The 15,336-nt window shown below is 44.4% G+C and overlaps 1 protein-coding gene across 1 annotated transcript; it reads left to right on the top strand.

Moving 5' to 3' along the window:
• On the top strand, window positions 1-15,303 carry LOC122374675 (calcium uptake protein 1 homolog, mitochondrial-like; the record flags this gene model as incomplete). Its single annotated transcript, XM_043353564.1, has 7 exons — window positions 1-23; window positions 1,279-1,384; window positions 4,854-5,012; window positions 7,602-7,761; window positions 8,751-8,925; window positions 12,742-12,779; window positions 15,226-15,303. Coding segments are annotated over exons 2-7 (702 nt in total), but the record flags the coding sequence as incomplete, so codon positions are not given.
• Between the last annotated feature and the right edge of the window lie 33 nt (window positions 15,304-15,336).

Below are 15,336 nucleotides of genomic sequence, written 5' to 3' on the forward strand. Positions count from 1 at the left end.
GGGTTTTAGGTTGTAGGTTGCAGGTTTTTAGGTCAAGGTTAAAGGTTTGTAGGTAAGGTTAGGTCAGGTTTGAATTTTGATTGTTTTTTTTCTTTTGTTTGGAAGATATGTAAGTCAGTTGGGCAAACTAGACCTTTGGAATCAAAGTATGGAGGCATCAAAAGATTGATTCCTTATGACCATATTTGGGCATAAATGCAGACCATTTCTAACTTACCAATCACATAAAAATAAGAGAGTGTTTCAAGAAGGAGCATGCCTGATCTTGAACAGAAATGCTGGAACTATCTCCTAAGCAAAATAATATTGCTCCTATCACAACAATTTGAATTCTATAGGTAGTGAAAGGCAATCAAGGAATTGATTCACTTTAAACAGATAATCATAATATTGATTCCCCATCAGCTGGCTAATCATTATTTTGATTCACAGGTAATGTTAAGAGATAGGCAACAATGACTTGCAGGAATATATCATTTATCTTGCTATTATTCTCATTAAGTGGTTTCCTCAGCACCACAACAGATACCTAGGTATAGCATTGTTGTACTTAACCTTCATTACATTTGATAACAATTCACAATTTTTAAATGTCAAGGATACAAAAACTGAAGCAACAGGTAAAAACCATATAATAAATATAAAAGCACTACAACAATGATAATTAGGGGTTTGAAAATTTCATTTTGCCATTTTACACAAATACTGATTGTTTAGTATGCGATTCATGATACAAAAATAACATACAGTGTGATTTCCTCAAAACAGCTTTTACGTGATGAACAGTGGCTCTGTCTTTTTCCCATTCACAAGGCCAAAGGGACAATTTCTTAGTTTTGAGGTAACACTTTTTGGAAACCTACCACATTTTCTACCTTTTTAAAGAAAAATCTCACCGTCATGGGCCTTTTTTCAACCGTAACGATACATTTGAAGTCAAAAGTGTACCCAAATGAATCAAAAAATTGATTCCATGCCCATATTTGGTCATGGCTCCTCCCACCAGAATCAAATTATTGATGCCTCCATATTTTGATTCCAAAAGTCTAGTTTGCCCAACTGAAGTATCATTTTTGGATTCAGGATGTCAAATAATGTAAGGATATGAAAAATTGAATCCTTGAGCTCGATGAGAACGGGTTCTCCAGGCCAAGTAGCCTTTTTTTCCCCGACTACCAACAAGGTAAGGTTGGTTGAAGGTAAGGTTGAAAAGGTAGTTATCTTGACTTTTTAATGGTGAAAGTTAAAATATCAAAACATTTTGTTGTATTTTCTCAGGTTTACTGGAAAAGATGTCTGGTCTTGGGAGACTCGTCCTATCCGCAGCTCGCTGCCGGTCTTCAGCAGCTGCAGCTGCAGCAACTGATCTGAGGTTCAATGCCGGGTAAGCCATGGCAGAGAGTTTGCGGGGTAATTTTTATGCTTGTAAAATAGAATGATGAGTTGGAAATTTTGGTTTATTTTCTTTAGTTTATGATTTGATTTCAGGGCCTGTTCCAGCGCCTCCAGTAGAAATTCTTGACTGGAGGCTCTACCAGAGGTTTCACTGGAGGCGCTGGAACACAATCTGGAGATTTCTGGAGATTGGCATCACAGATACCAAAAGAATGACGATTGTTCTCTCTTGAAACGCAAAATTTGTTTTCAATTTTATGAAGAAAGATTAACAAAATGATAGCAATGTGATTTTCTTTACATTCAAGTTGTAAAATAATCAGTCAAAAGTCCTTTGTTTGAATTATAATTGGAAAACAATGGGAACGTTTTTGGTTATATTACTTTAAGTTGGCTACACATGTGTTTCGATATCAATCTTTTTCAAGCCATAAAGACAAAATAAAATGTAAATAATTCGCCTAAACATCAAAGCTGTCAAAATAGTTTGCGACACAGATTAAAATTCAAATAGCAATGCTTCACACACGTCGCTTCTCACTTTGCACTTCTAGTTTTTAGATCGTGCAAAATAAGTTCAGCCGTAAATCTGCTCGGTTTCACTTTTCCTGCATTACCATTTAGATTGTCAAAGATGTGAATATAAGCTGCTTCTACCGCCTGCCTATGCTTCTTTGTCAAACCCCTACACAACACAGACATATCATCCCAGTTGGGGAGATGTCCCGCCTCATCTACGTGTTGCACAAGGGCGTTGGACAGACGGTGGTACCTAAGGTCACTCTTATGCTCCTTTTGCCTGGTTTTAATGCCCCTGTATGTTTCACCGACGTAACATTTATCACATGCACCACAAGGAATTTTGTAAACGACACTATCCTCATTAGTAGAACCTTTCTTCTTCGTTTGCACAAGGTTTTTAATGGTCAGGCCCGCTGGGGATGAAATATTGATAGTTTCCCTTACAAAATTGTCCACAGCTTCTACTTCATTTGATGCTGGGACTGAGAGATACCTCCTCTTGCTATTCCTTGTGGCGTTTGAAGCTCTAGCTCGTATTTTGACGGCCCTCTTCTCTAGCTGACATAAAAGACCTGGCGGGTACTTGAGTCCAATAAATACTTCTTTAATGTAGTTCAGCTCGTCCCTGATAAATTCTTCTGAGCAAATGCGAAGTGCTCGAAGATAAAATCCCAGCACGACTCCAGTTTTTGTTCGACTGCTGTGCGCCGAATAGAAGTGTATCAGGTCGTTCTTGTTGGTGGGCTTCCGGTACACTGAAAATACAGCCTTGTTGCCCCGATTATGGATGCACGCGTCCAGAAATGCAATAGTGCCATCTTCCTCCTCTTCGGAGGTAAATTGTAAGTAAAAAGGTAAAAAGGAGGAAGATGGCACTATTGCATTTCTGGACGCGTGCATCCATAATCGGGGCAACAAGGCTGTATTTTCAGTGTACCGGAAGCCCACCAACAAGAACGACCTGATACACTTCTATTCGGCGCACAGCAGTCGAACAAAAACTGGAGTCGTGCTGGGATTTTATCTTCGAGCACTTCGCATTTGCTCAGAAGAATTTATCAGGGACGAGCTGAACTACATTAAAGAAGTATTTATTGGACTCAAGTACCCGCCAGGTCTTTTATGTCAGCTAGAGAAGAGGGCCGTCAAAATACGAGCTAGAGCTTCAAACGCCACAAGGAATAGCAAGAGGAGGTATCTCTCAGTCCCAGCATCAAATGAAGTAGAAGCTGTGGACAATTTTGTAAGGGAAACTATCAATATTTCATCCCCAGCGGGCCTGACCATTAAAAACCTTGTGCAAACGAAGAAGAAAGGTTCTACTAATGAGGATAGTGTCGTTTACAAAATTCCTTGTGGTGCATGTGATAAATGTTACGTCGGTGAAACATACAGGGGCATTAAAACCAGGCAAAAGGAGCATAAGAGTGACCTTAGGTACCACCGTCTGTCCAACGCCCTTGTGCAACACGTAGATGAGGCGGGACATCTCCCCAACTGGGATGATATGTCTGTGTTGTGTAGGGGTTTGACAAAGAAGCATAGGCAGGCGGTAGAAGCAGCTTATATTCACATCTTTGACAATCTAAATGGTAATGCAGGAAAAGTGAAACTGAGCAGATTTACGGCTGAACTTATTTTGCACGATCTAAAAACTAGAAGTGCAAAGTGAGAAGCGACGTGTGTGAAGCATTGCTATTTGAATTTTAATCTGTGTCGCAAACTATTTTGACAGCTTTGATGTTTAGGCGAATTATTTACATTTTATTTTGTCTTTATGGCTTGAAAAAGATTGATATCGAAACACATGTGTAGCCAACTTAAAGTAATATAACCAAAAACGTTCCCATTGTTTTCCAATTATAATTCAATTTGTCTATCTCTATCAGTCCTTTGTTTACATTCGTGATTGTCACATGTGCGCCATAATTGTAGACCAGAGCCTCCAGAGAAATTTGGACCTCCCAACTCTCTGGAGGCTACTGGAGGTTTCTGGAGCTTTGGCGAGAGCTTTCTGGAGCTTTCTGGAGGCGCTGGAACGCTCTCTGGAGGATTCTAGAGCTTTCTGGAGCTTTCTGGAGCTTTCTGGAGGCGCTGGAACAGGCCTCAATTAAGTATTTTGTCAAACACATTGCTTTTGATTAGGATCTGGTCAACGCACTGTAAAGCTTTAATAAACAATAACTGTGATCTGGATTGTAAGTGGTTAGAGTCACTGGGGTGGGACATTTGATACAAAGATGCCCTGGCCATAAGTATGGCTACAACATTTACACTATGACCAAAGAGGTTAGGTATAAGATTGCTATGGAGATGCTTCTAACTCAATATCCAGGTACTTATATTTAAGCCTTAGTGTGTTCTTCATGCCAAATGGTTAGGAAGCAGTGTTTTGCCTTTTTCATTTTATTTTACTTCCTTGCAATTGTAACTTATTTTAGCTGCATGTCAGGCCTATATTCACGGTTAGAGACATAAAACAGTTTTGCTCAAAATGCAGTTTCTTTATTATTAGTCCCCATTCTTCTGCAGACACTTGAGCTATTTTCTCGCTGAGTTTCAAGAAGTAAATCAGTGCTAACAAATTTTATCATAAAAAAGGTTGCATAAAACTGCAATACATTATGTGTTAACATTACATGTAGGTAGGTACTAGGTATGTTGCCTAATGCCTACTTGTTTGGTGCTTTCCTTGTGAAGAATGGTACCATTTGCTTATTTTTGCAATGTTTTGAAATATTTAGCTTAGAATTTATGATCATACCATGTGCTTATTTTTGCAATGTTTTGTAATATTTAGCTTAGAATTTATGATCATTTGATTCATGCTATTAGACTTTTCATTAGAGATCCGTGCTATCAGTATTTCATCCCGTACTTTGTCGCCATACCCCTAAATCTCCAGTCTTCGCCTATGTTACCGGTGCTGCCACCAGACGTCGGCCGGCGCCAGCTGTAGTTGGCATGTCGGCCGTACAGCGGCGCCACCATCGCAACATGGCGCACGGCCCCCAGCCGCCGGCGAGTCGCGGATACCGGGCCTACCAGCTGCTGATCTGTGGCATGCTACTGGCGGCCATGTTTAACTGGAAACTGTGAGTACCGTGTGGTGAATGGTTAGTACCGTGTGGCGAACGCCTAGTGCCGTGTGGCGAACGGTTAGTGCCGTGTGGCGAACGGTTAGTGCCTTGTGGAACAGCGTGTTAGACAGTGCGACTGCGTTCAGCCCTGTAAAATCATTTTGTGATACTATCGTATGGTTATCAGTAAGATGATAACATTTTTCTTCACATATTACATTGCACATTTAGTCTATGGCCTCTCATATTGGACATCTGACATCTTTATCACCTCTGTACATGTGACATCTGACCTCTGAGTTCTGGCCGCTCATCTGTAACATCTAACCTCCAATGTCTAACCTCTCACATCTGACCACTCCACTGGCCTGGCAGCTCTCACGTGTGACATCTGACCTTGCAACTTTTCACATCTTGCATTTCAAACCTCCCACATCTAGCCTCTCTGACCTCAATTGGCCGTTTGCCGCGTGTCGTAACCGGTAGATTTAAGCCCAGACCTATCTCTCTCGGTGAACTCGGTCATACAGTTTTCAATATGCGCAATTCTGCCGCCTGTGCGTCTGATGGCGTCTGCATTCGCATGCTGAAAACTGCTTTCCCATCTAATCGGTGACGTTACCCTTCACATCATTAACACCTGCATCTCAAGGTCCGATATCCCCTTTCATTGGAAACACTCTATAGTTCACCCCATCTTCAAGTCTGGAAACCCATCTGATCCCACTAATTTTCGACCTATCTCCTTAGTACCTGTCATTATGAAGGTGGTCGAGCGAGTCATTCACAAACAGCTCTATCGCTATCTCTCCCAAAACCATCTTCTGGCCAATACCCAGCACGGTTTCCGCCCCCGGCACTCAACTGAGACAGCACTACTGTCCGTCAGTGACCAAATCCTGGCCGCCACCGATAGGGGGGATGTCTCTATGCTATGCCTTATTGATTTAAGCAAATGTTTTGATGTCATTAACCATGAGTTATTACTCGCTAAATTGGCAATGCACGCGGCATTGAGACATCCTGGTTCGCCGCTTATCTCCAGGGTCACACACAGAGTGTGTCATTGAAGGACGAGTCCGGTCGCCGGGTATCATCACAACCTCTCCCCAACTCTATGGGCGTCTTTCAAGGCTCGGCGCTTGGTCCCTTACTCTTCACGGTATTTTCCAATGATCTATCACTTTATTCTGAGGATGCAGCAGTCTTCCAGTACGCTGATGATACTCAATTGTTGGTGAGTGGCCCTCCAAACGACCTTAGGGGACTCATCTCGCGCTTGGAAGCGTCACTGGCGTCTCTCGACCATTGGTTCAGTGCAAATGCTCTAAAAGTAAACACTGCTAAAACTCAGCTCATGGTTTGCGGCAGTCTGCAAAATTTGAGTAGCATACCTGCTTTTACAGTTTCTTTTCGCGACTCCAAACTAGTGCCATGTAAGCAGGTGGGCAACCTGGGCGTTATCTTCGACGGCACCCTGTCCTGGGACGCGCATGTGTCCGAGCTCAGTCGCCGGTGCACGGGTCTCCTAATTGGCCTCTCCCATGTCCGCCACTATCTCCCCGACGGCGTCACCAAGACACTAGTGGTGGCTCTCGTCATGTCACGGGTCCAGTACTGTCTCTCCGTATTTGGTAATGGTAGCCAAAAGAACTTCGATCGCATTCAGAAAATTCTTAACTTTGCCGCTAGAGTCATTTTCGGTCGCCGTAAATTTGATCATGTCTCCCATCTCCGGGACCAACTCGGCTGGATGGCACCTAAAACAATGGCTGAATACCATACCCTTGTCACGGCGCACAAGGCCATCCAGAGAGGTGAACCCGAGGAGATTGCGACCCTATTTTCCAAAAATTCCAAAACACGAGCAAGGTCTACTCGCCAAGACCACCTTTTCCACTTACCGCGACCCCGACTAGAGACCGGAAAAGGTAGATTCGCCTACCGTGCCGCGGCGCTCCTAAATACTCTCCCCCTCGAGCTAACGCAGTTGCCTCCAGCCAGATTTGCCCGTGCTGTAAAAAAGGGGCTTAAGCCTAGCCAGAGTGGCCATAGTAGCTAGCCTCATGACTCTTGGACTATGAAAGGCAAACGAGTCTGTGTGTATGGTTATGAACGCGGCTTCGTGCGGGTTACACCAAGTATGTGCGTGTTCGGCGTTCGCGTTGTGTATTTCGTATTCGTAAGTGTGTGTGTTTTCTTGTGTAGGTATTTCTTGTGTTATCTTCAACCAGCTCGGACCCGGAGTGTAATCGCCACGCCGATTGTGGATTGCTCTTGATCGTCAATACATACATACATACATACATACATACATATCTGACCTCTGACATCTTATCTTTCATCTTGTCATTGGTCTCCCTGGCCACTGACCTGTCACATCTGGCCTGTCTAACCTCTGATAGATCACTTCTAACCTCTAACCTCCCACTCACACTTTGACATCAGCTGACTTCTCCAACCACTCATCTAACCACTGGCCCGTCACCTCAATCTAACCTCGCTAATCTTGTATCTGACCTCTACCCCTGACTGCGCACATCTGACCTTGGTATCTGACTCGTCTGACATCTGATCCTGTTCTCTGATCCCATCTCGGAACAGAGCCGCTGAAATCTGGAACGGCAAGACATCCGTCAAGGCCAAACAAGTGGAATCTCGAGACAAATCCAACTCGGAAGATGGAGAACACTCGGAAAGTGAGGAGGAGGAAGACGAGGATGATAAGAAGGGAGGTGGAAAAGTCGGCTTCAGAGATAGAAAGGTGAGGAAATAGGGAAATTGGGGTGATCTTAGGGAAAACGGGAAGGGTCAGGGGATTTAGGAGTGAAATTAACTGTGTCTGCAACCATGTCGAGTTAACCTTGAGGGACATTATCCTTGTAGGAAGTTAGCTAATTATAGCCTAGTATTCATATTACGACAAACGACGAAATTATGGAAAGGACTTCGTGTTCTTGTGTTCACTCAAGGTTAAGAAAATAGGTATGAAAACAAGTTTGTGGTAAAGAGAAGGGAATCGGTCCCATACAAGGCCGGAAGTCTAAGAGCTTGAAATACAATTCCAGAATTGAATATATCCGAAGCGCTGTTCGGCGGCCGGCTAGCGCGCTAGCCCGCGCACACATACGTGCATGTTGCCCCGGCAACGGCTATTGACCAATGAGAAGCGCGCTACGGGGGGCACAGGTATATGAAAAATCACAGTGACGTTGCACTTTCCTCGCTTCTCATTGGTCAATAGCCCGTTGCCGGGGCAACCAGCACGCATGTGAGCGCCGGCAAGAGTACTAGCCGGCCGCCGATCAGGGCCCGAGGTAACCACTAACCATTCCGGGCACGGTGGTTCTTCAGGGCATCAAGGCCGTGGAAGCCAACCAGCAGGGACCCTTCTCTTCCGACCATTATTTCAGAAAGTAATGGTGTTTGGATTGATGATTTTTTAGGGGGGGGGGGTAAGAATTGATTGCCACCACCCTCAAAAGGGGGCACTGTGCCTCCGTAGCCCCCCTTTCTCGCTTCTGCCGCCCCTGATACTAGCGAAGCAATAAGCCATTCTGCAAATGGTTGCTAGAACCCGAGTTTTTATCTGGCAATCATGCTCCTTTGACTTTCAAACCCTTCCAGTTTTTTTTTTAGTCCATTGACAACGACATTAACATTAATTAGTCTAGGCCGCATTTTATCGTTGCTGACCTCATGATCACCTTATCTCATGATCACTTATCCTTAATTCACCCCTTTTGCTTGCAGATTATCGAGTACGAAAACCGAATTCGACAATACTCGACTCCTGACAAGATATTCCGCTATTTCGCAACATTGAGAGTGGTGCAAGAGTTACCGGATGGCACCTCCACCTCGGAGGTGTATATGACTCCGCAGGATTTTCTGAGATCGATCACACCCGGGGTCAAGCAGCCGGAAGGTCAGTAGAGTGGAGGGATTTGGGGAACAGGTCAGAAGAGTGGAGGGATTTGGGGAACAGAAAGTCAGTAGAGTGGAGGGATTTGGGGAACGGAAGGTCAGTAGAGTGGAGGGATTTGGGGAACGGAAGGTCAGTAGAGTGGAGGGATTTGGGGAACGGAAGGTCAGTAGAGTGGAGGGATTTCGGGACCAGGTTGGTGTGAAGTGGAGGGATTTCGATGACCAGTGTTTTGTGGATGGGGACGGGCTTTATAGAGACCTTCCCACCATAAAAAGGTTAAAGAATTGGCACGAAAGTGATGTACCTACTGTTGTTCAGAAAGTGCAAAAATGAATGCGTACCAAATTTCACCGGAAATATTTACCAGTTTTAAGTTTTATTCAAGGTTCACTTTAACTTTTTTGGGCGGACCTCCGCTGTTCCTATGACGTCATTCGGAAGCAATAATTTGGCTTTCTAAAAGTGCGGCAGATGTTGCGCGCAAAACAGTATATGCCACCACGTTTTACCATAGGTTTTAGTCAGGGTTGGCAGGGGGTGGCAAAAACTGGTTTTTGCCAGTGGTTTTGACCGGTTTAAACCGGCTGGCAGAAACCCTGGTGGCAAGAACTGGCAAAAACTGGCTAAAACTCAGATGGCCAAACCTACAACTTTTCTAGTTATGGATGGATTTGAAATGTACAAATGCATTTCTGGTAGTTATATAGATGCACTAAACATTCTGAAGCTGCCTCATTACTTATCCCTGCTTAAACTGTCTATGCATGTCGGTAGACATCCACAACGGAATGTATTTCCATGTAGGGGAGAGTGGGGCAAGGCGGCCACGGTAAGTAGGGTGCCATGCGGTGCCGTCGTGCGCATATCAGTGGCAGATGCCCCTTCGCACTTCTGATTGTGCAGGACTCACCCAGTCACCCTTGCACTGGCTCATTTGTCACCCCCAAAAGGCATCTTACTAGCTCCTTATGGATAGTCCATGAAAATGTTTCTGAGTTAGGTATGAAGCATTTCAATGGTCAATGTCACGTCTGTTTGAAAGCATAAAGCTTTCACCGAATTCTCCTTAAAATATTTCATGTTCAAATTCAGGTCTAGGCATAGCATTGTGATACTTCTTAGTTTTTGCCAGTTTTTGCCACTTTTTGCCGGTTAAAGGGACAGTATCATCGAAAAAAAAATCCATGTATGGAGCTGATTTTTTTTTTACTAGCATTTCTTATTTTTCTGAATCAGAAAAACATAGTTTGAGGACCGAACTCGGTGAAAAATATTGCAACCACATTTCATTTTCATGATTCATTTTCATGAGCGAACCACCACTATACAAGCATGGCCGCCAGTTTGGAAGCATGCAAAATTACTACAGAACTGGCGCAGATAATACATTATTGACGCTACGCTTACGCGGTCGTTCTTCTGATTGAGTTGTCCTTAGGGAGAGGTAGCCTTAGGTATTGCCTATAAAAATATAACGTGACAATTGGAGGGAGTGACAATTGGACGTGACAATTGACAATGGGAGAAAATATCACGTGACAATCACGTGATAAACGTCATACATTGGAGGGAGATTGTGATTCAAGCTGGAGGAATTCCTTTGTTGAGCCGCTAGAATCCGAAGGAAACAGCGGAAATTGCCTACGACTATTTAATGAATTTAACGGTGATGAATAAGTGCGAAAAACGTTTTGGCTTTATAAAATTTGATGAAATGACCAGGGTAAAAGTTTTATTACTGGCGGTCAATTCAAAACGGCGCAAACATTTAAACAGTGAAGATAGTGAAGCACGATTCAAAGTGTGGTACACCTTTCGTACTTTGAGCGCCGATAGCGGGATAACGGTGTGGAGCTTCGAGGATCGGTCTTCAGTTCCCGGACCAGAAAGGTGGGGCCTATGCAATGTCAAATTTCATCAAAATGGTGATACTGTCCCTTTAAGACCGGTTTAAACCGGCAAATGGTATAAACTAGTTTTTGCCGGCAGAAATGCTAACCCTGGTTTTAGTATAAGATTTTAAAATCGCTAGGTCTGCGCTGACGTCACAAAGTCAAAGGGGCATTCAAATGCATTGGTCCCTCTGCATTCGAGTGCTGAATGCTTTGATATCAAATGTCTCCGATTTAAGGCATTGTTCGACGTTGTAAGTAAAATTGCAGCCGTGCAGACTTTTCTGCGGCTCTGGTACTCGCTGGTACTAGCCCGCCTATCTGGCGTCCTTCCTGCCGGCTGCAGCTGCAGTGGCGCCGTCACCCTTCCTGTGCCGGACGCGGCGGCTCGGAGCAGCGCTATCGGTGGAGCCCGTCCGGTCCGCGTCTCACCGCTTTTGTTCTGGTTCTTTCTGTATTATATTATATTTATTACAGGCAACCCGTGGAATCCGTCATGCTATAAAATGCTTGGGGATTCTATAAAACATCTGACCCACCAGGCGTTATGTAGAATGACTAGGCATTCTGTGGAATGCCTGATATTCGAGCATTGTAATTCCTAAGGAATTAACGTTACTTTTCATCACATGGGTCATATAAGTGCGTTAGATAAAGATAATACACCAATATGTAATATGACTATTTTATGTCAGGTCACATTGCGATCAGTATGTAATTGATATCAGAGTTAAATATTCAAGCTAGCCTTATGAGGTCAAACTGTACATCATTATGCAAGCTTTATTCTCATAATGCCGAGTACGCGTCCCAACGCTAGGGTGGCGATGGAGGTTAAGTCAATGTCGTACAAAATTTTGGTCAAAAGTTGTTAAAAAGAGATTCGCTAAAGCATCATTTTCCGACTTTTATCGGATCTTTTGGTAGCCAAATCATCAATTTAAGGTCCTTAGGAACACAGCTACCAGATGTGGAATAGTTTTGTCCATAATATCTGAGCTCCATCAGTTCATGACTTTTCAGGCAATATGTTTAGGCACTCCACTGGACCGTGTCGTGGAAAATGGTACCTTTGGTGAACTCACGGTGACCGTTTCATGAACTTAAAATGGGTGAATCAATTTTTACATGGTTTTAGCAACCTTTCGAATGTCGCCAAGGCATAACTGGAGTATTTTTTTCATAATTTGACGACCATTCGAACACCGCTTGTCGCTACATGTAATCACTTGATGTATAAAAACTTGGAAGTGTAAAGACTACACGTCAAAATATTTGCCTAGGGTGGTCGCTTGGCTGTAAAAACTCATAATTTTTGCTAGTCCCAGCTCAAGCTACAAAACTGGTATTCCACTTCAAAATCCCATGTTGAAAGTGGTATATTTCCTTTAATGGGGTGCTCCGATTAACCGGAGTAGTCGGTGTTATTTGACTGTATGCGTGAAATCATCTGTTGATACAAGTGAAAACTGAGGACCTTCACAATTCACCATTCTTCACTCAGAAAACAAAAACGTTATTTGCAGGTTTGACTGCAGATGCGACTTTTTTTTTGCACTGCACAAGAGACGCAGATCCCTGTGGATAATACTGGGTGAATTGTGAGCATGATTAATGATAAATGCTGTACCATGTCTCAACTGGGTGGAGACACGTCTAAGTCCTAGACGCGTCTAGCTAGACAGCGGCTTTATCTGGCGACAGCTAACTTAGACGCGCGTAGCTTGGAAGTCTCCGTCCAACAGTTAGACGCCAAGTTGGACGTCCGCTCAGTTAGACGCCAAGCTAGACGCCAAGTTGGACGTCCGCTCAGTTAGACGCCAGTTGGACGCCAGTGGAAGTCTCCAGTTCTTCACCCTCTCTGGCTCACACTGAACACTGCTCCTACCATAATCTGACCTTGACCCTGTCTGACCCGCCGCAGGTCTCGGTCTGGACCAGTATCGCCGGTTTGACCCGAAGGTAGGTCGGTCGGGACAGCTCCTCACCCCTCTGCCCTTCCCCTCATACTCTGTCTCTGCCCATATTAGGGCTGGTTGGAGACATGTTTCGCTGTGCTCTGTACGTGTTGTGGTCTTGATTTGCTGCTGCGCCTAAGCCCTAAAGCCAGTGTCGTTTTATGTGCTGTATAAGTGGTCCTTAATAAGTTACTGCGCTGTGCTTGGTGATGTGTTGTGTGCTGTGTTGTGAGCTGTGTAGTGTAATAGTATTTTGAATCAGTATCATTTGTCATTTGCATGTCGTGGAATCACGTTAATTTCGCTACCGCTTTTTATTTGACCTGTCACTGTGACACCTTTGTGATCGATATGGCCGGCTATCACTGGTACACCGATCATCATTGCACTCATGTGTCTCGACGTTTATTCATGCCAGTATGTGTGTTTGTGTGTGCCTTTCTGCCATAAGCGTCCCGATTAACAGGATTGTGCTTGACTCATGAGTCGAGTCAGAAATTTGACTCAACTCTGACTCAAATGAGTCAGGTTTGAGTCGAGTCGGATACAATGTTGAGCTGTTGAGTTGAGTCAGAGTTGAGTCGGACAAAAATATTAAGGTGCTGAGTTGAGTCAGAGTTGAGTCAGTAAAATAACTTTTGACATTGAGTTGAGTCAAAAACATTTAGGAACATGAGTCAGCTGACTCATCTTTCTAGAAACAACATATATAAGCTTTTCATCCCCCCTAAACAACTTAGGGGCCTGACCCTGCTACCGGATTTTTTTTACCCCCGCCCCCCCCCCCCCCCGCTCAACAACTTTTTTATCTGAGTCAATTTTGAGTCAACACACTTGACTCAACCAAAAATTTGAGTCAAGTTTGAGTCAACTCATATTTTCATTCAGCCGCTTGAGTCATGAGTCGAGTCAAGGGAAAAAATCAGCTCCTTGTTTGAGTCAGAGTTGAGTCAGGGCTTTCTGAAGTTGAATGATGAGTCGAGTCGGCAATTTTTTTTAGTCGAGCACAACCCTGTCCCGATATTATATTTTAGCTTGCTTGTAAGAGGGAAAAAAATCCACAAAAAAATTGGTTATGGAAGTGGAATGTTTCTGGTGAGAAAGGGCCTAAAGATAGTGGGAAAATGATCAACAACATTTTTTTTTATACAGTGGTTACGAGCGAGCGAGCGCAGCGAGCGAAGCGAAGTCTTTTCAATATAACGGAAAAATCTCAGTATGAGCGGCCCGGCCCGGCCCGGCCCGGCCTGTAACGCTTTTGAGAGGCTTATATCTCAGCAACCGCTGGACCGAATGGCCTGCGGTCTTCTTTGCTGGGTAGCCCCATCCCTTCTACCCCGTAATTGATTACTTTTGATACATCTCAGTGACCGCCGTGGCACGTGCCACGTGAAAAGTCAAGGGTGTTCAAGCAGTTTTGCAAAAGTAATGATTTTAAGAGGCCCATATCTCAGCAACGGCTTGAGCGATTGTCTTGCGGTCATTTTTATAGGGTAGCTGCATCCCTTCTACCAAAGGTCGGATACTCCATCTATGTGAGTGACCCCCACTGCACGTGCAAAATACAACAATAAGAGGTGCCAAATTTGTTCCCATTTCAGTAACTCGGTAATTACTGGGGCGATTTCGCTGAAACTTGGCATACAGGTAGGCACCCACCAGGCAATGCATTCCCATGTGTTGCGGTTAGGGTGCTACTGCACGTGCGCACGTGCAGGGGGCGTTTCCAGATCTCGAGAACGGCTGGGTTGATTGCGCTCAAATTTGGTACACGGTTGGGGACCGGTTAGTAGGGTGCCGTGCAAAAGTCATTTTGGACACCGTTTGCACGTGCGCACTTGCAGAACGCCGCTTCCAGATCTCAGGAACGGCTGGGCCGATTGCGTTCAAATTTGGTACACCGCTAGCGACCAGTTAGAATGGTGCTTTGCACAAACCCGTTGGAAGTACCCTCTCGCCCTTCTGCACGTGCAGGGCTCACTATCTCGCTCGCTCGTTCTTCGCCCAAAAGGCGTTTTACTGGTGTTATAATGTAAGAAGTTAACGACCATATGCAACGGCTTTTTTAACGACAAAATTGGATGTGGAAAATAGCTATAAAATATTGGAGGTGAGAGTGATGATGGTTTTCATTTTTATGCCATTTTCCACCCAAGGCAACACAATTTTTGGGATACTCTAGTCATATCCCTGTTGGGCGTTGGCTCCTAAGATGTCTAAGATGTCAAACGAATCCACATATTATCTCATTGAATGTGTTTGTACTTTTGGTGTTCACCCACCGCGTTATATTTCTATCATGAATAAGAGACACTTTGTCTATTTCTGATCCATGCTTGTCTTTACCGCTAGCGAGTCTGCGTTCCCTTCACCCACACTCGTCTGTATGTGTGTCTGCGCCCGCCTGTGTGTGTATGTATCCGCTGGTGTAGCACCAATGCCTATTGCAGCACCACCACCACCAGCACCACCCGGCTAGCCACACCACTGGTGCGGCATCTGGTTCCTCGGAGTCCGATTCGGAGACGGTAAAAAGTCTAAGCTCGCATCCGCTGCCGCCC

Source organism: Amphibalanus amphitrite, unplaced genomic scaffold (assembly GCF_019059575.1).
Source record: "Amphibalanus amphitrite isolate SeventyFive unplaced genomic scaffold, NRLGWU_Aamphi_draft 001693F_arrow, whole genome shotgun sequence".
Lineage (NCBI taxonomy): Eukaryota > Metazoa > Arthropoda > Thecostraca > Balanomorpha > Balanidae > Amphibalanus > Amphibalanus amphitrite.